The following is a 27,744-nucleotide window of genomic DNA, read 5'->3' on the forward strand; positions in this document are numbered from 1 at the left end:
GCATTAAAACTTGAGTTGAGCTCGAGTGATGTCTATGAACTATGAATACGGCCCTAAAAGTCGAAGCTACTCGAAAAACCTCAAAACTGCTCGAAACTCAATAGGGCCCAATTGCTTGGCATTACTTGTCTACAGTTTATTCTAAATTTAGGTAGATACATTTTTAATTAGATGTTAATAATTATTAATTTAAAGAACTAGCATAATCCTTTAAAGCTTATAGATATCTAAAAAGCATTATCTTAAATAAGGAAAAAGAATAACTTGGAGCTTTTGAAAAATAGATTCAGCACCAGTGTTTTCATGCATAATGGAGACTTGAATGCTCAGTTATGTGCTTCCGTTGTAAAGACATAATAGTTTTTTGGTAATAATATGTCAAAATCAAATATAAGAAAGATAACAGTTGATCCTACGAAATGTAATACAGACTCTCGGCGACTTAGCGTATTTGAGAGGTTGGGAACTAAACCAATTACTTCTGTCACCACACAAAACAGATCGGATTATTGTAGAAATTGGGCACTAAACGGCAGTTGCTCATATGGAAAAAATTGCAAGTAAGTATTTTTTATTGCTTGAGTTTTGCATTGTTCATAAAAAAATATCTTTTTACATAGATATGCTAACACTCATACTTTGATAAGTCCTTCAAAGCGTGCCAAAAAGGATAATGCAACTGGAAATACTACAGGGGTAAGCTGATAATAGTTAAATTATGTGAAACAATGATATAACTTAGTTTCATTGTTACATTAGTCTGCTGATGATCCCTTCAAACGTCTCACTTCAAAAATTGTAAAGAAAGCATCACATAGTCCTGATTTAAATTTAGAAGAGTGGAATCAAACTGATTTGGAGTACGAGGACGAAAAAGTTCTAGAACGAAGGAGACAACTACTACAGCGCGAACTTGAAATACAAATGAAGAAAGATAAAGAAATTCATGGAAAAGAAAAAGCTAAACAGAAAAAAAAAAACATGAGCTCTTCTTCCAGTTCTCATACTTCTAGCTCTTCCAGCTCTTGTACTAGCTCAAGCAGCGAAGATTCTTCATCTAGTTCTACTTCTGAATCACGTCGGAAAGTGAAAAAATTAAAACCTAGGAAACATAGCATTTCAGCTGATTATGTTGAACATGAGAGAAAGAAAAAGTAAGTAAAATATTTGTTTATTTAAAATAAAAATTTAATATGTACCGTTTTGTTTGTCATAGGATAAAACTAAAAAGATTGGGTGCAAAAGATGAGAGACAAGAATCTAGCAGAAAGACAAAATTGGTTTCAGCAATGGACAAAAAAGATACTATAGGAAAATTGATAAAAAAATCAGGATCTGTTTCAGCTTCTAGAAAGCGTACTTCTAGAACTCGATCACCAGGAATACCTACTATGGCTCCGTCACCTTCAATTACAGTCACGCCGCTAGCTTCCTCGATTACAGCTACAGTAATAACAGCTAAAGGTAAAGAAAGAGACAGAAGTGAATCTCCTAGATCTACAAAATTGAAGGAAATGGATAAGGACCGACATTATAAAAAAATGAGGGACTTAGATGAGACATCTATGAAAGAACTGAAAATGAAAAACGTGGAAAAGCCTAAAGAATTAGAGAAGGAAAAATCTCGATTAGTCGAAGAAAAATTGCGAATGGAGGAACGAACTAAAGGAAAAGTTAAGGAGAAGGATAGACGTTCAAGGACTCCTTCAGGTAACTATAGATTAATGAAAGGTTAAATTATTTAGGTTTTTTCAATTGATGGATTTAATTTTTTAGTTTTGGAAAGAGCAAAACAACAGTATTCAAGAGAGAATTTATCGAAATCGCGAAGAAGTCGAACACCAGACAAATCTAAAACCAGGCGAGAGGGAAGCCTAGTGCGCCACCAGGAAAAATCGGTATCATCTGGAAAGTCTCGTGAAGTAGAGAAGAAAGAGCGTGAAATGCATAAACCTGAGAAAAGTAAAGATAAAGAAGAACTGAGAAAAATAGATCAAATCAAATCCAGGCAGACAACGCAGGAAGAAAGTCATAATAAAAGAAATTTGGATAAAGTATTTGAAGAAAGAACTTATGTGGGAGAGAAGAGGGCAAAAAGCAGAGATCGTAGGGAAAAGGACCATAATAAAGATGAAAAGAGTCATATAAGGGTAACAACGAGAGAATATCATCGTGATAAGGAAAAAGAAGACCCAGTTGAAAGAATTAGGGAAAGGGGGCGTGATAGAGATAGAGAAAAGGAGAGGGAGCGAGAAAGGGATAGAGATAAGGATAGAGAGAAGGAAAGAGATCGGGAACAACGCGATAGAGAAAGAGATCGTGATAGAGAGAGGGAGAAAGAACGCGATAAAGAGAGAGAAAAAGATCTAATAAAAAGAGATGTAAGGGACACTTTAATCTCATCTACTTCGTCATTAATGGTTTCCGAAAAGTCCAGGTACAAAGACAGAGAACGTCTAGTAAAAGAATCGTTATTAGAAAAGGCTAGAGAGCATAAAACAGATAGAGCAAGAAGTGAAACTAAAGCAAATTCAGATCGCGATCGAAATTCATCTCAAAGATTGGATGGAAGGTATGAAAGAAATATAATGGATAAAGAAAGTAGTAGGAAGTGTAACTTAGACTCTCCCAGAGATAGGGAGAGATTTCACAGAGAAAGGTCACTAGATAAGAATTCCGTGATGGATGGAAAACCTCATCATCCTCCGCCTCTTTCGTCACCATCTACAACTTTATCTTTGCTGGCAAATACTGCAACCTCATCGGTTTTATCCTCATCTACCGCCGGTTCATCTGTAACTGGATCTAGGGATCACCTGATTGATAAAGAAGGACATTATGAAAGAGACAGGCATAGAAGATTTGCTGTCAGGTACGACAGAGAGCAAAGTAAAAAGGAATCGAGGACTAATTCCACAAAATCTGATAGGATAGTTGAAAGAAGGGACCTTAGTCCTAGAAGAGCTATTGAGATAAACAGAAATTTCGGGAGAGGATATAGCAGAATGGAACATTGGGACGAACAGGAAGATTCTGCGGGACATATGGATTATAGGGATCATAAAAGCCATGATGACGATAGGAGGAAGCTTGAAATTAGAAGGTATTTATTAAGTTCATAGTTACTTTTATTTTATGATTAAATATAAAATTTTCTAAATGATAAAATTACAGGCACCATCATCACCATAAGCATCCGTTGTATTCTGGGGAGAAAACGCGAGGTCGTGAGGAAGGCACAACTGACAATTGGAATCATCATCATGAACTTGAGCTTGACAGGGACCGTTATGGAACTGATTGGGAGGAAAGGGAATGGCGCAGTAGATCCATTTGGGATAATAGGGAGAATTTACCTCGTTCCGAGACACAGGAAGAAGAGTGGTCCGACAGGTACGAGAATTCTATGGTGAACTGGAAAGTCAGCAATGCTAGGAAATGGGACAGTCAGTCTGTTCACTTAAGGGGACACTATAGAAGCGAGAGAACAAAAAACATTGAAATAAACGAACCTGCTATTCAAGGGTAAATTATTTCATTCCAATTTATACAAGTCGCTTCAAACGAACCGAAGACTATGCTCATTGATAACCATCGGGGACTTAAGGAGGGCTGCTAGAGAATAGCGAATGGCTCGAAGTCTTGGAAACTAAAATGGATGCGATACACGTCGAATAGTATTATTAACGTTTCCATTTGAGGATTCGAGACAGTTGTTTATAATTTTTTTGTTTTTCTTAAAAAGACATTCCCATACTACTTTTAAGCACAGTTAAAAAAGCACATTATGGCCGGAATTCATAGTCGAAATTTAACCTTAAGATTATCTTGAAATCTATAAGATGTATAACATAAACCAGGGCTCGGAAATTTTTGCACATTTCAGCTATTTACTATAGCCACTAATAGGAAATTCCTATTAGTGACTATAGTAAATAGCTGAAATGTACAAATAATTCCAAGCCCTGACAGACTATAAATTTTATCGTTCTTAAGCTTGAACTTGAGCTTCAATTTCGACTACGAGACCCTACCTGCGTCTCCAAAAAGTTATAGGCGCTGTGCGTGAAATAAAACGATAGTGAAGTGAGAGTGTATTGCTGTATATGTGTGTGAAAAGCGCAGTAAGAAAATCGTTAAAATTCTGCTGTTTTTCGCTGTGCATTCCGTATACGTATAAAGCAATACATTCTCACTTCTCTATCGTTATATTTCATGCACGTTGCCTATACATTTGACTAACACTATATTGAAATTCGAATTTTGTATATATTAGTAATGGGATCCAAAGTTCAGCAGAGTTACGATCAATGGGGGAGGGTTATTAAGATTTTGTATATATTGAAAACAAAATATCATTATGACGGAGGCTTGTTCAAGAAATGTCAATCGTCTGTACTCGACAGATATTTTTCGTAGATGAAGCAATTTGTTCGTTTCGCTTGCAAACGAATTTATGCAATTAAAAGCAAAACAAAACGTAGCATTATTTCAGTAGATTCTGTCTTTCTGGTTCTGTTGGTATTGATAGTTTTGTTCGGAGGCGATTATTTCATATCTAAAATGTCCAATGAACTTTACTTCGTTTTTTGTTATACCATAACAGTAATTTTTAATAAATAGCTTTCATAGATGAAAAGGGAAGATTTGAAAGTAGAAAACTTTTTTTTAAAGCTGGATAAATGAACGATTTGTGAGTAAAGCAAAAAAGTATCATTGCGCACCGTGTTTTATGGGATATGACTACAGTGATGGGTATAAAATAACACTTAGATATATTTAAATTTTCTTTGTAAAAGAGTAATTTTTTTATATAAATCAATGATGGATTTATTTATTATCGTTATCAAATTAATTGAACATAATTTTCTCGTTTTTGATTTTCATACAAAATAGCCAATCAACCACAGCTATTTGTTTATAACGTGTTTTTCTTGAGGTTCTCCTTGGGGTGATAAGTGGCATGCACAATTTTTGACCTGAAGAAAAGTTTTCCCTTTAAGGGGGTCCGTTGAGGTCGAATATTTTAACATCTAATCATCTTCTAACATTTTAGAAATATTAACATTTTTGTAAGCGCTAAACTTATTCGTTAAGATCCACTCTATATTGGTAAAAAGCCCGCTTTTAAAAAATAAGAAAATAATAACAATTAAATTTTTACCTTTTGGAAAAATCACTAAATTTATTTAAAATTAAGTCTTTACAGCTGTGAGCCGGATTTAATGAGCATTTTGAGACCAAAAACAAGCTGATATACCTAAAATTGTAAAAGATTTTTGGTTGAAACCAATTCAGCTAAACGGATAACAGACTTGAAATGATTTTATCGACGCGAATGTATAGTAATATATTAAGGGGAATCTGTATATCGACATTACAGAGCGAAATCTTGCGCCAAACGAAACGGCCTCATTTCTTAACCGATTTTAACGTTTATAAACCTTTTTGGAAACGCCAGAAGATTATCTAGCGATCTTCGTTGGCAGATTTTTAAGAAAATGAAAAACTTAAATAAAAAAAAGTGAAATTTGAGAAATCAACCAAAGTAAATCGCTAAATAATCTTCTGGCAATTCCAAAAAGGTGCATAAACGTTAAAATCGGTTAAGAAATGAGGCCGTTTCGTTTGGCGCAAGATTTCGCTCTGTAATGTCGATATACAGATTCCCCTTAAGGTGCGGGTACATGGCGCGTGAAACGTGTGGAGCGGACGCGCCGTGTACCCGCACCTTTAATATATTAGACGAGAACACAGGTGCATTAGCTATTTCGCTAAATTAAGAACGTCCATGTTTTCTTTACTACTCCCAACCTAAATACACTAATAAATTTTACTTACTAATGTCCCTGTTGGTATGAGATTGTATCGTAACAGTGCAATTACGATTTATTTTCAGTTGAAAAGACTTTTCTTAAAAATCTATGGTTCTACTCCCATTTCTCATGAACCAACGAAACTGTGAATATTTTTTTTATCACAATCTGACCTCTAGAAGCCTGGAAAATTGGACAAGTACAGGTGTATATACGAATCTCAGCCTTTTTTGTTGTAAGCTTATATGGTCCGAACCATTAAACAGATCTAAGCTCGAATTGCAGCTTAGCATTTACTTAAGACGAAGGAAAAGCTAAAGTAAGTGTTGAAAGTTAAAGTGAAACAACTTGATATTAGCGCAGACAGTGCTAAGCTTAAGGTATATGTTTAATGGTATTGGCCTATGTGTTGATAGAAACGAATGAACTCAACGAACTAACACATAGAAGCTCGCAGCAAAGCATGCTAACATTCAAGCATTCGTACAGTTTTATCTAATTTTCTCAACTTCTAGAGGTCATATTATAATAAAAAAATTATGCACAGTTTCGTTGGTTCTTGAGGAATAGGGGTAGAGCAATAGACTTAAAAATCCTTTATTTGTTACTAAAAATAAATCGTTATTGCACTGTTGTACTGGAATCTGATACCTACAGGGATATTAGTAAGCGAGATTTATTAGTGCACTTAGGCTGGGAGTAGTAGGGAGAAAATGGACGTTCATAATATACCGATATAGCTTATATGCCTGTCCTTGTCTAATATATTACTATGCGTTCGTGTCGATAAAACAGGTTCAAATCCATTCTTCGATTCAGCTGAATTACTATTAACTAAAAATCTTCTACAATTTTAGAAATATCAGTTTGCTTTGATCTCAAACTACTCATTACACTCCGGCTCACAGCCATAAAGGCTCACATTTTTTAATAAATTTAGTGATTTTTTCCCCACAGTAAAATATAATTGTTGTTATTTTGTATTTCTTTTTATTTTTGAAAAAAAGATTTTTATCGTCATAAGATGGATCTCAATGAATAAGTTTAATCCTTAAAAAATTTTAATATTTCAAAAATTATAGAAGATAATTGGAAATTAAAATATTCCACATCGATGGATCCTTTTATTCTACATAAGAGTAGGATAAACTGGTATAAGAGTACACAGGTTTAATATTTAAACGTACACAAGTTTCTCTGCCTAATTTTAGTGGCGAAAGAGAACATTGATATGCCAATACAACCTTTTACATTATTATAATTAAATACAATATGTTTCATATGTTTAAATATGAAGCCTACTTATTCTTACATTAGATTACTTTATCTAGAGAAGTATTGATGGAATGTAACAAATATTAATATTTTCGAAAATGAAAGGATGTTGGATTTAAAAGGTAAATTTCGTGTGAAAATTTTCGTATTAAAATGCTTATAAAACGAGATATTTTAAAGTAATCACAAATTCTATATTTACTTCTCTATAAAATGTAAATTGAATGATGATTGTGAAAAGAAGAGTTAATCGGATAAAAATTGTTTAAGTTATTTGGCACTGCAATTCGAGAAGAGCTGTTTTGAAAAAGAGGCTTTTAAGGTTTGATATGTAAATTTTCCTTTCTTAATCTTAAAAAATGCTTAGCATTAGTCAGCAATAGCCACTTCATAAAGTTGATATTTTCCACTCTACAGTAGTATTTTCTTCCATCTCTACTTTTTTAAAGGATTTTGCACAGCTGAAGCGAACGGCCCACGTCATATCCGACACCGATTGTTCGTCATTTTCCATACGCATTACATTCAGTTCCAAGCAAAAATTATGGCAGTTGGATCATATAGTCATAGCAGAGAAATTTGCATAATATTTAATAGAGTACTGCTGCGGGATCGTTGAGCATTTCTCATTGCAATGTCAGAAGCTGCGTCTAATATGATTTTTCCGCGGGAAGGGCTCTTAAGTGCCAATTCCCACTGCATTTACCCTTGAATCAAAACTTTCGTTGTTATTTTGTGCAAGTAGGGCCTCTAAACAACCACTTAAGCAACTACGCGCGTTCTTAACAGCTATAAAATTGATCGATCCATAGTGAAAGGCTATAACGGAATAAGAACGTAAAAGTTGCTCTCAATTGGCTATTAATTTTGAATAAGCTATTCGAAAAGAAATAATACCAAACTAGTTTATCAAAATTTTCAGATTCCTAAATGGTAACATGGTGCTGCTATAGTAAAAAACGTGTTTTTTAAAGACAAAAACCTCCTGCTTCATTGTTGGCCTCAAAAATTCTGCAAAAATTCATGAGTATGAGCTTTTTATTAGCAAGCAGTCCTGATTTTTTTTCTTCAGATTATTAAGCTTAAAATTGGAGTCATTAAAAATATTTAAATTTTTGCAATGATTTTTAATCTCATGGAGGGCTTATTTGGCTAAATGTAAATGACAATTTTTTATCCGTTATTTCCTATACTGTTGAATTCCCACACCAGAATTACTACTTCTAGGCCGGAACATGCTCAAAATGTGAAAAAACCGATTTTTTTTTCGTATTTTGTCCATAGTTTTGACAGAATACCTTAAAATTAGGTAGCTCCACGCGCATCAGATCACCCAAAATTACTCTCGGACCCATTTATAGGTAGGAAAAGTTTATAAAAAGTAGTATTACTTCACTATAGCGGCAAAGTGCCTAAAACTGCTGGCTTTAGGTACAGGAAAACCTTATATTATTTGAAAAATATTAATTATTACAATTCATGCTAAAAATAAGTAAGTATTTCTAATGAACTAAGAACACAGTGTTTATTAAAGCTGTGAAAATGTTCGATTATTTATGAAAATAATAAAATAATGATGCATTATTAATATTGCATATATTATATTACACCAGTCAATATTATTAAGGATTTTAATATTTAATAATAATAATATTATTAATTCTCTATAATTATCTACGTCTATAACTGGATCAATATCTAAAGTAAAGACTAAATCAGATAGAATTTTCGCTGGTTTAGAATTTTAGATTTGTATCGCGCATTACTGAGATCCCATAAGAAACAAACTTCGCCTGTAAAAAAGGGCGGCACGTACATAAATCCTCTAGCGTAAATAATGTAGTAAAATAAAATATTCGAATTAAAAAAAATGTGTGAAATCCAAATGTTCGGTAAGTATATATTTTTATCGTGACAAAAGTTAAAATTTCGAAAAACAAATATAGTAGCTCAACAAAGCTACTTGCCGGGCCCATAATGTTCATACCTAAGTCGTTATCTTACAGTACAAGCGTTGCTTTTCGTAGTTTCAAAATGTGGCTACTTAATGCCATTGCACACAAAGGGCTCGGCAAGTAATTTTTCTATGTTACTTTTTTTTTTTGGAAATATTAACTTTTGCCACGGTAAAAATATATACTTGCTTAATATTTGGATTTCATTTATTTTTTTAATTCCAATATTTTATTTTACTATATTATTTATACGCTAGAGGATGTATGTACTTGCCGCCCTTTTTTTCAGGCAAAGCTTGTTTCTTGTGGGATCTCAGAAATGTGGATACAAATTTAAAATTCTAAACCAGCGAAAATTCTTTCTGATTTATTTTTTATTATAGATATTGATTCAGTTATAAACGTAGATAGTGAAGAGGATTAAAAATATTATTATAATTAAATGTTAAAATAATAAATAATTTTGATTGGTGTAATATAATTTATATATATATATTCGTCTGTAAAAAAAGGCAGCAAGTACATAAACCATCTAGCATAAATAATATAGTAAAATTATTCAATTAAAAAAAGTAGGGAAATCCATATATTAGGCAAGTATATTTTTTCACCTTAGCAAAAGTTAAATTTTAAAAAAGAAGGAAGAAAAAAGTCACTTGACGGGCCCGTAATATCCATGCACAGTGGGAAATTGAATCGTGTGTGTGATTCAGCTATAGCGTAGTATAGCAAATTTCATGTTAAAATACAGAGTGAATTTAGCCGAACCACATACGATTCTATTTCTCACTGCGCATGGACATTACGGGCCCGGCAAGTGACTTTTTTTTGTTTTTTTTTTTCAAAAATTTAACTTTTGCTAAGGTGAAAAAACATACTTGCCTAATATTTGGATTTCACTCCTTTCTTTAATTGAATAATTTTACTATATTATTTATGCTAGCTGGTTTATGTACTTGCTGCCTTTTTTTAAAGGCGAAGTCTGTTTTTTTGTGGGATTTCATAACGTTTTGTAAGAGTATAATATTTAAAAAATTAAATTATTCTTTTAATTTCTACAGAATTTAAAGAAAATTTCCACACTTCTCATTTTTTGAAACAGCAGCGCATAACTAATATATATATATATATATATATGTCGGAGAACACTTAAATTTTTCTAACCGCCGCCCGAATACTTCCGTCTTTTCCGGTTCCCACCGTGAAACTGTCACTTAATTTACTCCGCATCATACTTCCGCCCTCCCTTCCACGTTTTGTTTATTTACTATCCCACCTTACATTACTAACTCCGATTTGTTTACATCTCGTTGAACCTAACGCTCACTCGTTCTTCTCAACTTATTACTGCTATCTCCACCATAGCCCAACTACCCCCCACTATATTCCCCCAACCAATCACTTCTCAACCTATCATCCCCGACATATATATTAATGTTGAAAAAATATCACAGTCAACACATTGAATTTATTGATATTTGTAATGCATTTTGCATAAATGAACTTCATAATTAATGCCCAGGCTACTTTTTTAATGTTTTCAGTTTCACAATAATAAAAGTTTAATTAAATTTTTCATAATCAATAAACATATTTTGAACATATAAAAATAATGAAGTGAAATGTATGTTTTAATTAATTTATATTTTTTATTTATCAACATTTGACTTTTTACCAACATCTGGCTTTACCAAGCTTCATTAACTCCATTAGCTGCTTGAGGTGATACAGGGGCAAGACTGGACAAGCAATTCGTAAAACTTCGAATAAGCTACAATCAAGCATATAATCGAAGTTGGCATTGTCGTTTTGCATACGCCGTTTCTTTTTAGCACCAATCATTGTCACGTTTATACTGCTAACTCTTGACAAAGGTGACATGGGAGATACATTGGCGAGTCGTCCTCATAACATTTCCTGTGCCAAAGTCCTCAGATTTTCGTCTCGTAAATTTCTACACGCTTGAAACTGGTCGGATATCTGGTGCTGCAAAATGGAGTCGAAATTATTAATTTTTGGACTGAGTTTTTTCCCATTGAGAATAAACGTGCATTTTTTCATCCATACCAATGGCCAGTATACTGTCTCTGGCCTGGAATACTTACATAGGCAACGGAGGAAAACAATCAGCAGTTTTCAAATCAATTTTACATAATTTCATGCAATGAATCTCATCCTTAAATTATGGCTGAGCAATGGACGACGTTTTCCTGAATATTGGCCTACTGTTTTTTTGCCAATCTTTCAATGCTTTCATCTTTGCCTGTTTCAAGTCTCAGAATGCAGGAGTGAAAAGCCCAATTTTTTATTCAACTCCAACAGTCAGTATGTGTGCGAACCTTCCTCCTTGGATTTTTAATTCAATTGTATCAAATGTATTTAAGTCAAAGCACAAGTACTACTATTTGCTATAATAGACTTTACAGTGAATGTAAAATACTAAATGACGACACTACGAGTAAATCTAAAATCAAATTCGTCATTTAACAATCTCAATTCTTCAAAGAAAATAAATATTTGAAGGAACATGAAGCATCTCAGTTATTTACCAGTATTTGATGTTGCCCCATCTCCATTTTCTTTATTACTTGGTGACCTAACTTCTTTGAGACGAAAGATCTGTAATATTTGGGTGTCTTTGCATCTTTTATAAACATCTATTATTTTATAATTAGCTTAAATCCAAACACTAGTCAAATTGTACTCAACGTAAATGAAGGTTCATTGGAATACTTCATATTTTCCAAACAAGCATTACTATTATTTAATCTGAGACATTTGTTCGCATATATGATATACCCTATCGAACAATTGAAATCCATATCAGTTTAAAAACAAGAAAAAGTTAAACATAAATTTTATTAATGATTTCCACACCTGGAAATCGAGCATATGATTATTAAATACCTTAACAATTTCTTTCAATTAATATCCTCCTGATATTGACCGATGCACACTAATGTTGAAAGTATACTTCTCATTGGCACAGAGTTGTAAATATTAATTTTATTTAATCCAGTCAGCTCTATCCTCAACAATGAAAATGAAAATGTTCTGTCTTAATTTAATCTGAAAAAGAATACCACACAAAGTATACTACATCCTGTATTGTAAATTATAATGTTATACTTATCTAATTCGTGATTCCTTCTATCACTGTTAATTGAATTTATTTGTGATTTTAGAAATTTAGCAGATGCAATATCGCAACACGGTGAATAACCTCACTGCATTAAATAAAAATAACCTCACATTACAATTTACAGTTCAATATAGTCCTCGAATTAATTATATCGATTATATCGATTTTAATTGACATTTCACAACCATATATAGTTTGGTCGTTGAGTATATTATGTTGGAAGCGTTGTGAAAATGACGTCATTTTTCTTAGTGACCAACTTCAGTCCGAGACATACACTCTGGCTGGAGAAGTAGAAGAAGATTATGAAGGAAAATTTTAATTTTCGATATATATATATGTATATATATAGCTAATATAGTATAAGATCTCTGGATGGCGTGAACCGATTTTGATGTTCTTAGGCGCAAATGAAAGCTTTTTCAAAACCATTTTAAAAAAAGCTTTATTTAAATAATGGCAATGGATTATTCGCGGAGAAAAATCGGTTTAAAAATTGGGACTCCCCAACTGGCTGTAAAAGAGAGTAGTGCCTCGACGGCGGTATAGGCATGACTTTTTCTACTTTTATATACTTGCCGTCGAGACACTACCGTGTCTTATTTATTAATAATAAATAATTATTTAGTTATTTTCACAAATAATCGAAAATTTTCATAACTTTAATAAACACTGTGTTTTTATTTCATTAGAAATACTTACTTATTTTTAGCATGAATTGTAATAATTAATATTTTTCAAATAATATAAGGTTTTCCTGTACCTAAAGCCAGCAGTTTTAGGCACTTTGCCGCTATAGTGAAGTAATACTACTTTTTATAAACTTTTCCGACCTATAAATGGGTCCGAGAGTAATTTTGGGTGCTCTGATGCGCGTGGAGCTACCTAATTTTAAGGTATTCTGTTAAAACTATGGACAAAATACGAACAAAAATCAGTTTTTTCACATTTTGAGCATGTTCCGGCCTAGAAGTAGTAATTCTGGTGTGGGAATTCAACAGTATGGGGAATAACGGATAAAAAATTGTCATTTACAAGTTAGCCAAATATAACCTCCATGAGATTTAAAATCACTGCAAAATTTAAATATTTTTAATGACTCCAATTTTAAGCTTAATAATCTGAAAAAAAACAAGACTATTTACTATTCGAAAGCTTAAACTCATGAATTTTTGCAGAATTTTTGAGGCAAACAATGAAGCAGGAGGTTTTTTTCTTTAAAAAATACGTTTTTTACTATTGCAGCATCATGTTACCATTTAGGGATCTGAAAATTTTGACAAACTAATCTGATTTGATGTCCTGCCGAATGGCCTATTCGAAATTAGTATCCAATTGAGGGCAATTTTTACGTTCTTATCCCATGATAGCTTTTAGCGTTAATGTAAATATCGGATGAACTTGCTGACTACCGTACGTTTTTATGAGTCTGAAGCTAGCTGCCACTTTCCAGCCGCCAGCTGCACAGAAGGAAAATTACTATCCATACGGCAATATTCAGGAAATTCATATTAGCAATAAAAATATCATTTTTGATACCTTTAAGAAGACTTTTTCCAAGTTTAAACCTGTACATAATGCCATTTGGTACATTAAAGGGCGTTTAAGGATTCGTGTGTTAAATGTGCCTCAAAAAATATTGGGCTGAAATTTTAATTAAACGTGTATATGGCTAAGAAAATCTATCAACTAAAACTTTAATGGGAATCCGTATACTGACATTACAGGGCAAAAACTATTTCGCATGCAGCGTCGCCATTTGTTGACGGATTGTAAAGTTTTTGCAGGTTTTTGGAAATGCCAGAAGATTATCTACTAATTTACGTTAGGAAAATTGACAAAAAATGAAAAAAAAATTTTGTTTAAATAAATATATTAACATTATTGAGAAACAATAAATAAATTGTAAATTACCAACGTCCTTCACTAGGTAATGTTCTTATGTTTCCACAAAGTGCACAAAAATGCAAATCCGTTAAGTAATGACGATGTTGCATGCGAAATAAATAATAGAATTTCGTGTTCGGAAAGTCGCCAACACGAAATTCTTCTATTATTTATTTCGCATGCAGCATCGTCATTACTTGACGGATTTGCATTTTTGTGGACTTTGTGGAAACATAAGAACAGTATCTAGTGAAGTACGTTGGGGGAATTTGCAATTTATTTGTTGTTTCTCAATAATGATAATATATTTATTTAAACACAATTTTTTTCCATTTTTTGTTAATTTTCCTAACGTAACTTAGTAGATAAGTTTCTGGTATTTCCAAAAACTTGCAATAACTTTACAATCCGCCAACAAATGATGAAGCTGCATGCGAAATAGTTTTCGCCCTGTAATGTCGGTATACGGATTCCCGTTAAGCCTCTAGGTTCTAACGTTTAAGGTTGAGAAGGGATTCAGAATGAAAATTTCAAAACGCGATATCTTTGGAATCTTTTACAGTACAGCATAGCCGCAAATATATGTTACGTATGTATACTCTACATAATTTCTCACTTTTTAGATTTTTGAAATTATTCTAAAGGCCCGAAAATTTAAACAGAATTATTTTATTGCATTTTCAGCGGCTTGTTGCTCCGATAGATCGATCATAATTTAACACAAAATGAAAAGCATCTCGAAGCATTTTCCCAAATTTGTTCAGATTTTTTGAAAAGTTACTTGGAATTTAAAATATAAGAAACATTGTCATTGGACCCTAACTTATACTTAACAAATGTGAATGACGTTTTAAAAAAGATCCGATGCATACTGTATTACGTCACTAACCTTTTCATGAACTTAAAGAGTGTACTGCAAATTAATCATAACCATTAAAATCAATTTCTGTTATATCGATAAGCTTTGGCCCGACCTTCCTACCAAACGCATTATTTATATTAAAAACATCAGGGGTGGTACAACTTTCTCAGATACAAAAGGCAATCATTGCAGAGCACTTGAAAAGAAATAATGTCACTAACAATTGTATCTGAGTACGACCATTTTTTTACCATAGCCAAACTTTTATTGGAACTAGATGTTCCAATTACAATTCTAATGTCTATAAATATATTATAGAATGCGACACGCTAGAAGACATACAATTAGTACATAAGAATTTATTTACCTACATAAATATGGGAAGTATTAATTTTTGCATAACATTCCTCTGAATTTAAATTCAAAAGAACTTCGTAAAGATCTTACGTGAAATGTTAATAAATCTTATAATATTGGAGATAAACGTTATGTTCCATCTATGGTCTGGGGTTTCTCGAGTGCCACATGCTTTCTAGTTATGTGTATGCAGAAAATATTGGCGGCAAGCTAGATGAAAGTCATCTTATTGTTGATTTTTAAGGGCAAATATTGCCGAAGAAAGTCACCAATATTCTTTCTTTAATGTAAAATATGGGTAATATACTTTCGACCTTAAGATATTGTCATAGACATTGGTTAGTCTATATCGCTATCCTCCTGAACGCCTACAAACCTATTGCTCTTATACATTTTACTTACGGCCGTATTCATAGTCGGTCCTTAAGGAGCTCCTTAAATTAAGGACGCCTTATTCACTACGCAAGGAATGAGCCAACAATAATCAGTGCTGTTAAATCGTGGCGGAATTCTCTCACCACTACGCTTACCGTAGTGTCACTAACACACAGTCAGCCGGTAGTAACGGTGAGCCATCCCCACTCATCCCGCTACTCGCTAGTCACGCACACCATTACAGCGATGTGTGCGTGTCTCGGCTGCCTTCGCTGGATCTCTGTCGGGTTCGGCACAGCTATAGAGCGAGAGAGAGAGAAAGAGAGAGACAGAGAGAGAGCGGTATAGTTTTCTCGGCCCTCTCACTCGCTCCCGATCTTGACTCTCTCGGGGCATCCTCGGCTTTAGAAGAAAAGCGACTACCACTAACCAACACATTTTTACGTGTCATCCGTGTGAAGTGATGCTGCGTTTACCCAAAAACTCGAAGGAAATCAAAATCCTTTTCCTAAATTAGTTTTTAATTTTTATAAAATGCTTATATGTAGCCATTAATTTATCAGATTTGGTAATAAATACAAAAAATGCATTCTTATAATAACATATAATGAGTTGAGGTATAATAAACTCAATATTTTTGTATTTATCTGCTAATAAATGAATTTTTTGATTTATTATTGAGTCCAATAAATTAATGGTTATTAAAAAAAAGTCCTTCTAATGGAAAAAAAATGAAAAAATTGTAAACTTCGCCAAAACTCGAACACTAGCCCACCTCATGACAAACGGAAACCTTACCGCCTGCGCTACAACGCTCGCTTGTTATACCAAGACCAAAACAGCCTTTTAAAGACTGAATACAATTCTTTCATTAACTCGTCATAAACGATTAAGAATTGGCTGTAATAATAAATACATTTATATACACAGCATTATTGCACTAAATTTATTATGTTTTTAATTTGAAGCATACATTTTGCATGCACATACGATAGTTTAAGGGTAACCATTCAGTACTCTAAATACATTAAGCTGTTCATATGCTCCATTGTCATAAATTAATTAAATAATATTATAATATATGTTACACGTGTAATGGTATAATTTATGATAGACGAGCATATGAATAGTTTAATGTATTTAGAGTACTGAATGCTTACCCTTAAATTATCATATCTTCATGCAAAATGTATGATTCAAATTAAAAACAGTAAATTTAGTACAATAATGCTATGTAGATAAATGTATTTATTATTACAGCTAATTCTTGATCATTTATGACGAATTAATGAAAGAATTGTAGTCAATCTTTAAAAGGCTGTTTTGCTCTTCGTACATCAAGTGAGCGCTGTAGCGAAGGCGGTAAGGATGCGGTTTGTCATTCGGTGGGCTCGGGTTCGAGTCTTGGTGAAGTTTAAAATTTTTTCATTTTTTTTTTTCATTACAAGGAATTTTTTTTTAATAACCATTAACTTATTGGACTCAATAATAAATAAAAAATGCATTTGTTAACAAATTAATATAAAAACATTGAGTTTATTTTACCTTAACTCATTTGTTATAATAAAACGCATTTTTTGTATTTATTACCAAATCTAATTAATTAATGGCTACATTTGACCATTTTATAAAAATTAAAAATCAATTTAGGAAAAGCATTTTTATTTTATTTATTCACTTATACCATAAGTACATCAGCTGTCAGATAGATCAAAGCTGTCACTTACTCTTTATTTCTTTACAATACTTTATTGTGGTATGATACAATAATACTAACATTTGTTTTGGCTCACGGACCATGCATTATGTATTTTGACATATTATGTGCTGCCATTTTTCATATAGGTCGTTTTCCATTTATAGACTCGGATCGACAGATGTTAACAGAAGTCGAAAAACTGGTATATTGTGTGTCACACAGGCTATATATTTGTGTCGACTTCTGTTAACTTCTGTCAATCTTAGTCTGTAAATGGAAAACGCCCATAGTAATTAAAAATATCTATATTGCGGCACCTCTACAGTGTCTACCCTCTGACGTATTTCCACCGACCAGTAGTATCAGCAGCGACTATAGCGTAGTACCTAAAATAGTACTACGCTATAGGATATGTCGCTTTTTGGTACTACGGTAGTACCGAAAGTACTACATTTGGCAACTCTGATACGGAGAGAAAAGATGTAGGGAGGGATGGGAGAACAAGAAAGAGAGGGAAAGAATATGGGAGGAGGTGGAAAAGAGAATGAAAAGGAGAGAGAGAGAGAGAGAGAGAGGAGAGAAGAAGTAGGATAGGATTGTCGAAATATAATAGGTGGTATAAGATGGTGATGGAGGAGAAAATTCCGGGGTACTTGAAGGGGGGAAGGAAGGAAGGGGAATGGAAAAGAATAGCTAGGTATAGATTGGGAAACGAAATGAAGGAAGGACAGTATTGGAGAAAAGAGGACGAAAGAATGTGTAGGGTGTTTGGGTGGGAGAGGGAAAGCTGGGAACATATTTTGAAAAGGTGTGGTGGAGGGGGGGGGCGGAGGTAGGAGTGGAGGAGAAGGTAAAAGGGATTTTGGATGGAAGAGGGAAAGGAATAGAATGGATGAGGGAAATGGATGAAAAGAGGAGTGTGTGGATAAGCCGGAAGCGGGGGTCAGCAGAAGCATGTATGGGAATGAACGGAATGGAGGAATGAATGGTGCGTCTCTCTCTACAAACAGCGTAATGGAATGGTGTGTAGTAGGATAAGATAGAATAAGTAGATGTAAGGAATATTGTAAGGATGATGTAAGGAAAAGGGCGAACCCCGAAAGGGCGCCCAGGAAAAAAAATTTACTATAAGACCTTTTTGAATTCAAATCAAAAGACATTTCAAAAAGGTTTTATAGTTACGAAGTTAAACATCATTTTATGTACATGGTCTGAGGGATCTTATCTAGCTAACCCTGTATACATATATATTTATATACAGGGTGTCCCACGAACGATGGCCATGTCAAAGCCATCGGGTAGGGTATGAAATTCTAAGCAAAAAATTCTAAAAACTGTTTGGCTAGCACTCTTAGTTAAAAAGTTATTTGCAATTAAAGATTCTCTATTATAATAGCCGTTCTTAAAGAGAAAGATGGTTTTGGTCACATTATAAGACTAAAAATGCTAAGATTCTGTGAATCAGAATAACAAGAAAAACACGAGGCCAAACACATCCATTTGAACCTATTTAGTGGTTGAAAATGAGCGGCCGAGTTTCGAGTGCGAGCGCCATAAAAACAATCAAAATATAAACAGTCTTGACAAAATGTATAAGTTACGATTGAAACTTTTGCAATTTTCATTTAACAAATTAATAATAATTATTTTTTAATTGTACGTATTTATACTATGAAAATGAGTCCAAACGTGACATAATTACGACTATTTTTAGCAATATTATTAATTAATTAAAACTTTTAATTAACTCTAGACTTGACGTAATTACGTTGCGTTTGGACTAATTTTCATCGCAAAACTAGGCACAATTTAAAAATATAAATAATTAATTTGTTAAACGAAAGTTGCAAAAGTTTTAATCTTAACTTACAAATTTTGCTAAGACTGTTTATGTTTTAATTGTTTTTATGGCGCTCGCATTCGAAACTGCCGATCGGCCTTCAATCACTTCATAGGCTTAAGTGGATGTTTGTCTTTGTGTTTTTCTTATTATTTTAATTCACAGAATCTTATAATTTATTTAGCTTTATAATGCACGACCAAAAGAATCTTCCTTTTTAAGAAAAGCTACTGTAATTGATAATCTTTAATTTCAAGTAGCTTTTTAACTAAGGGTGCTGACAAACAAGTTTTTAGAACTCTTTTACAAATTTTTGTCCCCTACTCGATGGTATTAGCATGGCCATCGTTCGTGGGACACCCTGTATATTATTACATATTTTGGCAATTGATTACAAGAACTTTTCAAAATCCTGTATTTTCCTTATTACATTTCATGTAATCATTTATAAAAAGTTTCAACTTGAGATTGGGACGTCGTATTTCGCAGCCTGGCCAAATAAGTGCTTTCACTAAGGTTACTGCCTAGGAATGGGAAAAGCACTATTTCTGGGCCTTGGTTTGCCAGGGGATGGGCAGTGACCAGAGTCGACGCACAAGGCACGCGGAGAGAGTTATTGGCCTGGTAAAGAAGGGTAAATAAACATAATGGTTTTAGCAGCATAACTTCTCTATCTAATCATTATAATTTTCTAGCAAGCACATTCACAATATTATATAATAGGGCATTCCCTTCTATGATATTTTAGTTAGCTCTGAATTTTGTACAAAGAATTATTGGACACCAGCTAGCTACTTTTCTTGATTCCCTCTCCTCGGCTGTCCGGCTTGAGACTGCTCCAGGGGGTAGTGTGCCAGACACTCTGTACAATTTTACCTGAAAAACCTACTTAATTCCGTGGGACGGCCCAATCTCGCGAGGAAGCCCAGGAAAACAAACCAATAGGGCGCCCCTTCACCAGCGGATTACACACTAGTCCGCGGTATCTCCGGAATACTGAGCTCCCGGACCCACTTAATACGCGATATGCCCACGGTAGATATAAAAGAATTATCCTACTACGCTCAAAACGAATAACATAGGTCTGAGGTAAGGCCCGGCAATAATTAACGAGCCGTCAGTCCTACAAACACGTTAAATGTGACCAGCGTAATTCAGCCCGCACGCCCGGCTTTTGAGGAAACCCCGCGGTTCGAGGAAAGAAAGGTACTAGGTAATAATAAGGGATCTGGCTCCTCTCACGAAAACCCAGATTTACCTGCTAATATAAATACTCATGCGGGTCTAGAAGCAATTCGTGTCGATACTGCATGCCGTCATAGTCTCAAGTCCTGTTGATTCCGACTCCAATCTAGCCTCTCATCCGGCAGCTATTTCATCCCACACTACACTTGCCCAATACCTATTCACTCTGTTACTATTTACCCCAACTTAAGTTTCCACAGGGATACCCTCAGGGAATTCCCTTACCGTGAGAGAGGCGACAGTCATAAAAACCGCCAAACTGGTCTTGCCCACAGAGAAATTATTCCAGTAGAATTCTGCGTCTATTTTCGGTGAGTCCCAACAATGGTGTGTCGTCAGGCGACAATGGCACGCGACACGAGTCTAACGGCGCATGCGCGTATCGATCCCGTCCTCGATCCGTGATGTAAATTAATCAGCGCGATGATCGCTGAGACTGACAGGTGGCGCCGCCTCCCCTCTTTCCGCGACAATCGAAAGCGCGAACAACTAGAAACTACGGGACGAAGGTTATACCTTGTCATAAGATATATACGTGAGCATCTATAAGTATAAACCGTAGTTTTCATGCACACTAGTTTAACTAAAGTAATAACTATGTGCAGATTCAAATCGCAATATCTCACAAGCATGATATGGGAAGCGAAAAACCGATTTCGCAAAGCACTTAAGGCCAGCTACAAGAATATGTAATAATATATACAGCGTTTCACACTTAATAAATTCAAGGTAATCTTGACGTAACCTTTACGATGTGCTTTAAGGTTTAAGTGTGTCGTCTCTTGTATATGGTGATTTTTGTTCCAATTTTTATTAATTTTTTTTACGAACCACATCACAAATTTTTGATATTTTTATATCGTGTTCATTAATATATAAAAAGTGAAAATATATTTTTTTAAATGTAAAAAAGCAAATATCCGAGGTAAAGCACTTAGATAATGCCTGCGCTAAAAAGAGAGTTGTCGGATGATTTCCACGATTCTAAGTTTGCAGCTCAACCAGGAAAAAATAGCTTCTTAATCTATAAATATGTGGCGGTCGCTTAAATTAGAATGAATCAAAAATATTAATATTTACACATTTTTAAACAGAAAATTCAAATTTTAGTAATGTTTTTCGACAATTTGATTTAGAAAAAAAAATTTAAACGTAATACGTTAATTATTTTACTTTATACAATAACTAGATATATACGAAAGTTATATGAAAAATTTTAGCTAAATCGGTTTAGAACTTTTTGAGATATCTTGGGCATCATTTTGTAAAATGTTGTTTCGAGAAAAACGAATTTATACTTACCCGAGCGTATTATGCGTTTCAAATTTCCAAACCATTATAGGCCTATAACTTTATAACGGATTCAAATTTGAAAAAATCCTTTTACCTTCCTATTCTACATAAGAGTTTTGGGTGTAATTTATACAACAAAAAAATTATTATTTTAAACCTATATAGAAGAAACCCGCTTATATAATCTAGAAGCGCCATAACAAAAAGACGAATTTGTTTTATTTACTGAAATTTTACATATAATGTTCTTTTACCGAAAATGCTTTATTTTGAAATAGTCCAGACATTATAACACTTCGGATAGTTTGCATGATATGCAAAGTAACATTTGAGCCTAATTGTATCAAATTATAGATTAATTATAAAGCACCCATAGTCTGTATACCATAACTTTTACGATAAATCATTTGTATTCCTCAATAGTAATTAGTTTTCGTTGAATATTTTCTTACATTTGAAGTGCCAACTGCCCTTACTAAAAATCTAAAAATATTAGCAAATGTTCTAAGTGCTCTCTGTATGATATAAAATAATGGTCGGTATATTAGAACAAATAAGTCGATCAAAATAGCAAACAAGTAATTCCTTTCGAATTACCAACTACTTGTCAGTATTCGTAAAACTTGAAAGAAAAAATTGAAAACAAGGGTAGAGTAGATCTATGTATCGTTTCTTTTCATCAATGCTGTACTATGATAGGTTTTGCAGGCATTATATTTTGAAATATTCACATTGAACAACTTTTCATTCTCAAACAATGAAAGTTCTAGGCAGATTAAGTTTTAACGGGTTGTTTTTCTTTACCATAGAGGCGTTTTATGAAAAATATAGTCCGATATTTCTTAGCCTTCGTTTAGGTAAATATCCTTAAATTCCCTTTGGTATCGTACTTCGTAAAAGGCGATATCCTTGACAGACGTGCACTCTGGGAAATTGAATCGTTCCGAAACGTCAACAGAAATTAAATAGGCCTAAGCTAGCTGATGGACAAGATTTTTCGACGTCGCGCGGCTTACCTGCTATTGCACCGAGACCAAAGCAATAAACTGGGGGTAATAAACCGACCGAAAATGACGAATCCTTATATACCTGTATTCAAATTGGCAATCAAAAATTCTAATTTTAATATTATTAATTAAACATTTTTTAAATTGTTATCAATGCATTGCTTTTATTTTTAAGATGAGAATAAGCCCAAACACGAGACTAATCGGACGATTATTTCTGTATTAGATGTATCCTGTAGTTCTTATTTTATTAAATTCTAATGAAACTTTTTTTTGAGCAATTTAGATAGGAATTTAAAGTATTTACACATCTTTTAATTGTATATTTACATGAAAGAAATATTTATTTATCTTTTAATAATATTTTTATTACACACTTAATTTTTCGCTCTTTCTTAAAATATACGGACTCTTTTAAGATTTAATAAGTATCACTAAATACATATACCAGTAAATAATTTTTCGTTAATAAATAAGTTAACATTAAGAATTATAATTAATCTTTTCAAGCATACATATATATTAACATAATAAAATTTGTTGATCATATCGCCAGCAAATGTAAAAGAAAAAACATTATTTTTATAACAGCTGTATAAGGGCCTTATCATATATTAAAAGTATTGAACTTACAATAAATAAGTAAATAAATAAATATTCATAAATAAGTTCAATTTCGTCATAGATTAAAAAAATATATCTCTCCTTTATCAGCTGTATAAGGGCCTTGTCATATAATAAAAGTATATTGAACTTACATTAAATAAATATATAAATATATAAATAAATAAATAAATAAGTTCAATATGGTCAAAAATTAAAATAAATACATTATATATATAGCGGCTGTATAGAGGCCTTGTCATAGTTTAAAATTAGTGAGCTATAATATTAAAATTGTTGTGCAGCAGTGGATATACAACTATTTGATTCACCAGCTAGAGTTTTAAATACAGTGGATTATTACAATTTTTGTTCAAGATCTGTAAGAAATAAGTTACACATCGCTAAAATATTCTGCCATCATCTAATAAAAAATTAATCTAACCAAAAACACAGAGAAAAAAGAATGTCGTTTGCAACTAAATAATTAAGAGCGCAACATAATTTTGGGAAAATGTTGTATGCGCTGACAGAAAAAGATTTTGTTTCAATGATGGATAACAGAATGCATATGTATTGCGACGAATATTACCGAAAGACTGAAACAGCAGAATATAACAAAAGATGGAATTAAGAGAATGTCCATAAAATTGAAATAAAAATAAATTCAAAAGTTTACTGCAACATGTAGGAAACTCATGTTTCCACAGTGAACACAGAATTTCCTGAAGATGATGCCCTAAATTTTAATTTCGTGCAAGATGGTCGAACTCCAAAAGAATGATTTCCCAAACTCCCGAAAGCAGATCCAATGAACTGGCAGCGTCAACCCGTTTGAAAGTATTGAAAATAGATGGGCCATGATGACAATACGGCAAGGTCCAAGTAAGAAACATCGCTAAATTAAAATGAACACAATCGAAGGAAAAGGTTAAGCTCTACAAATTTGAAATTGTATAATTTTATTAGAAAATGAAAGAACTTACCTTAATAGCCAATAGAGTATCCATTACTATTTATGATAGCATTAAGACGTCGAGGGAGCGAGTCGACCAAGTTTTTACAAAACGATGGGTCGTTTCTCAAATCGTCCCATGTTTGTAAAACGTGGTTTCTTAATGCTGCCGTCGATCTTTCTTGCTCAGGCCTCCACCGCTTTGTCATTATGCCCCAAATATTTTCAATGACATTCAAATCAGGTGACTTAGCTGGCCAGTCAATTAGCTCTACTTCCGGATGTTCGGCGAACCATTCTTTTGTCATGTTCGAACTATGAACGCTGGAATTATCTTGTACGAATTTAATTTTTGAAACATCTTCTTCAGGATAAACTGCTCTCACTGTAGGAAGCATGACAGTTTCCAAAACGTTACAGTAAACTTCTGAATTCATTTTCGTTTCAATTTCATGTAATTCTCCTACTGCATCTTTCGTCATCCAGCCCCAAAAGGCAATAGAGATTCTGCTGCTTCTGTCTCTCTGCAATGTGTATTTGTTGTCAAATCTTTTGTCGTCTGGACGCCACACGTGCATTCTGCCATCCATCGTTGACACAAAAACTTTTTCGTCAGTCCATACAACATTGTCCCAAAATGTTGGTGCCACTCTTAAATAATTAGTTGCAAATGAAATTCTTTTTTCTCTGTGCTGGGCTGTTAATTTAATTTTTTTCGCTGGACGATGTCAGTGTATTCCAGCTTTGTGCAACTTATTTCTTACAGTTCTTGCACAAATGTTTAAATTATCCACTGTATCTAAAACTCTAGCTGATGGCTCAAACGGTTGTAAATCCACTGCTGCTACTATCGCTGCGTCTTGTTCCGCTGTTGTTTTGCTCAATCGAAAATTGTTTTTGCGTTTGTCTCTAAGTCCATCTAATCCATTTTCTTTATATCTATTTATCCATTTTGACACTAACCTTTCACTCATTTCCGTCTGTTCTGATATCACTCTGTTGTTTACACCACATAAAAACATACCAATAACCATTCCTTTTTTCACCCACAATAGTTCGTTATCATTCATTTTGTATATATATATAATTTCACTTTATTATATGTCTGGATTCTATATAAGTTAACGCACGACTGACAGCTGGTAATATTATTGTCTTGTTTCTCCATGAGATATAAACAATCAAATTTTAGCAAACCGGATCAACACATATTATTTCATATGTATGATCTATGTCATGGCTATATTATATAACAGTTAAATGGTATTCTAAATAAGGTAAGCTGCTCTATTTGTGTTTACATCTCAAGAATATCAACAACAATCATATTAGCAGCTGATCAAAATTTGTTTACGTTTCAAGCGTTGCAAAAGTAGCCGAAAGCAGTTATTAATAAAGAAGGTGATGTTTTTCGCTTATCGCTTTGAAACATATTAAGCTGGGAAATTTGATAAAGGATGAAAAATTCTTATTTTTTTAGACATCGTATTAACGCTGATAATTTTTAATGATTTATTTCTGCTATTTTTCATTTATCTTAATTTAGTAAATAAAAGAAATACAAAATAAAATAAAGTATCATTAGAATTTAATAAAATAAGAACTACAGGATACATCTAATATAGAAATATCGTCCGATTAGTCTCGTGTTTGGGCTTATTCTCATCTTAAAAATAAAAGCAATGCATTGATAACAATTTAAAAAATGTTTAATTAATAATATTAAAATTAGAATTTTTGATTGCCAATTTGAGTACAGGTATATAAGGATTCGTCATTTTCGGTCGGTTTATTACCCTCAGTTTATTGCTTGGGGCTCGGTACAATAGCAGGTAAGCCGCGCGATATGGAAAAGAATTGTCCACCAGCTAACTTAGGCCTATTTAATTTCTGTTGACGTTTCGGAACGATTCTTTTTCCCAGAGTGTATTACTCCCTAATGCCTATTTGAAAGGTTCCATTAAGGCCACCATCTTTACATTAATATTTTTAATTCGAAACATTCTTGTATCAAAGTTTTTTGAATTGAAGTAGCATTTTGAGATAGCTTACTCACCTAACAAATTTGACATATTACCTAAATCAAATTAATTAATTCACTATATTGATTTTATTCATGTTATAGGAAACGTAGATCATGCAGTACAACCGAGCCGAAAACTGATATTCCAACCCATCCACTAAAACAGTCTGCTATTTACAGTATGAAGGACGAACCAATAAATAAGAAATTAATGGAATTAGCGGAAGGAAAAATACGAACAATCGGAGAAAAGCATACTGAACGTTTTCACAAAAAGATACAAAAAGATAAAAGTGAGGTAAAGGAACACCCTCTAGAACCGAAGAAGGAGGAGTCTGTACCTACACTCCATACTGAGAGTGATTTGAGTGATATTAGCGATGATCCAGATGATATTTTAAACATGGAAGAAGACGCTACTGAAATGAAAGATAATAGAGAAAAGATTAGGGATAACAGTAAAGAGCCATTGAATGTGCAGAAAGGTTTTCAATCCCCAGTTAAAGAATCTGTTGAAGATAGTGTCTGTGGCACAAAGAGCAAGGATAGTGATTCTGTAGGCTTCAGAAATATTGATGATGAAAATATAGTAACAATGGACTTTGAGGAAATATCGGATGGAGAATTAGAGGAAGACATCAAAACCAGCGGAAAGGGTTTAGGGGATGCTCTTGGAGTTGATTGGGAAAGTTTGGTCACAGAGAGTCAACCTAAAAGAGACCATACTTCTGGACACAATATTGCTCAAAGTCGATGGCAATGCAAGACAATTTTTCAAAGAATTGGAATTTCGACTAAGTGTGCTGGAAAGGAAGTCATCGGAAAACTTTCTGAAAATTACGGAATAAATGGTGAGTGTGTACCAATAGAAAAATTCAAACTAATTTATTTGAGTTAATTCAATTTTTAAATAATCAAAATATTTTTAGAATTTCTTCTTAACGATATTGCTGTTATACATATGGCTCTAGCAAGAACACGTTTTTCAAAAGGTTTTGATACTGATTCTATAATTACGGGGAATATATTGTACAGGTGAGTTAAAACAAAATAAGTAACCTTTTTAGTTAATAACTAATGATATTTTTTTACTTAGAAATGATAATGCTGGTCTGGAAGATGAATTCAATATCGAGCCTGAGCTTTTAAAACCTTATTCAAGCTTATATGAGGACGCCCAAAGATTATTTAAAAATCTTATATAAATAATAGAAAATTTTTATATTCTGATTAATTTTATTTGCTAAATTGTAAATATAATTTGCTTAAATGTTAAATTAATGAAAAATTGTATTCTAAAACAATAAAATGTATATATTTTCTATAAAAGGTGTCATTCGGTGTAATGGATAGCAACAAAATAGTGGATGTGTCTCATTTTTCGTATCCGACTACTGGTAAAGGACTATT

General features: G+C 33.2%; 1 protein-coding gene across 3 annotated transcripts; it reads left to right on the forward strand.

The window, feature by feature from the left end:
* The first annotated feature begins 106 nt into the window (after window positions 1-106).
* On the forward strand, window positions 107-27,633 carry LOC136781347 (zinc finger CCCH domain-containing protein 13-like). 3 transcript variants are annotated; one of them, XM_066740199.1, is made up of 9 exons: window positions 107-560; window positions 621-696; window positions 760-1,154; window positions 1,217-1,710; window positions 1,777-3,103; window positions 3,175-3,525; window positions 26,437-27,185; window positions 27,264-27,369; window positions 27,431-27,633. In XM_066740199.1, the coding sequence occupies exons 1-9, from the start codon at window positions 376-378 to the stop codon at window positions 27,537-27,539; spliced, it is 3,792 nt and encodes a 1,263-aa protein (XP_066596296.1). In that variant the 5' UTR covers window positions 107-375; the 3' UTR covers window positions 27,540-27,633. The 3 variants fall into 3 exon arrangements, with proteins under 3 accessions (XP_066596296.1, XP_066596298.1, XP_066596297.1); XM_066740201.1 differs by having other exon boundaries at window positions 3,175-3,393; XM_066740200.1 differs by having other exon boundaries at window positions 648-696.
* The last annotated feature ends 111 nt before the right edge of the window (window positions 27,634-27,744 follow it).

Source organism: Prorops nasuta, unplaced genomic scaffold (genome assembly GCF_024137725.1).
Source record: "Prorops nasuta isolate Cenicafe-Biocafe unplaced genomic scaffold, Cenicafe_Pnas_1.2 PNAS00022, whole genome shotgun sequence".
Lineage (NCBI taxonomy): Eukaryota > Metazoa > Arthropoda > Insecta > Hymenoptera > Bethylidae > Prorops > Prorops nasuta.

Excerpts from the sequence above, each read along its gene's own strand:
- LOC136781347 (XM_066740199.1), top strand. The coding sequence starts at position 376 with ATGTCAAAATCAAATATAAGAAAGATAACAGTTGATCCTACGAAATGT. Across the intron at positions 697-759 it reads CAACTGGAAATACTACAGGG|TCTGCTGATGATCCCTTCAA; the intron begins GTAAGCTGATAA and ends TTGTTACATTAG. Across the intron at positions 27,186-27,263 it reads TGAAAATTACGGAATAAATG|AATTTCTTCTTAACGATATT; the intron begins GTGAGTGTGTAC and ends AAATATTTTTAG.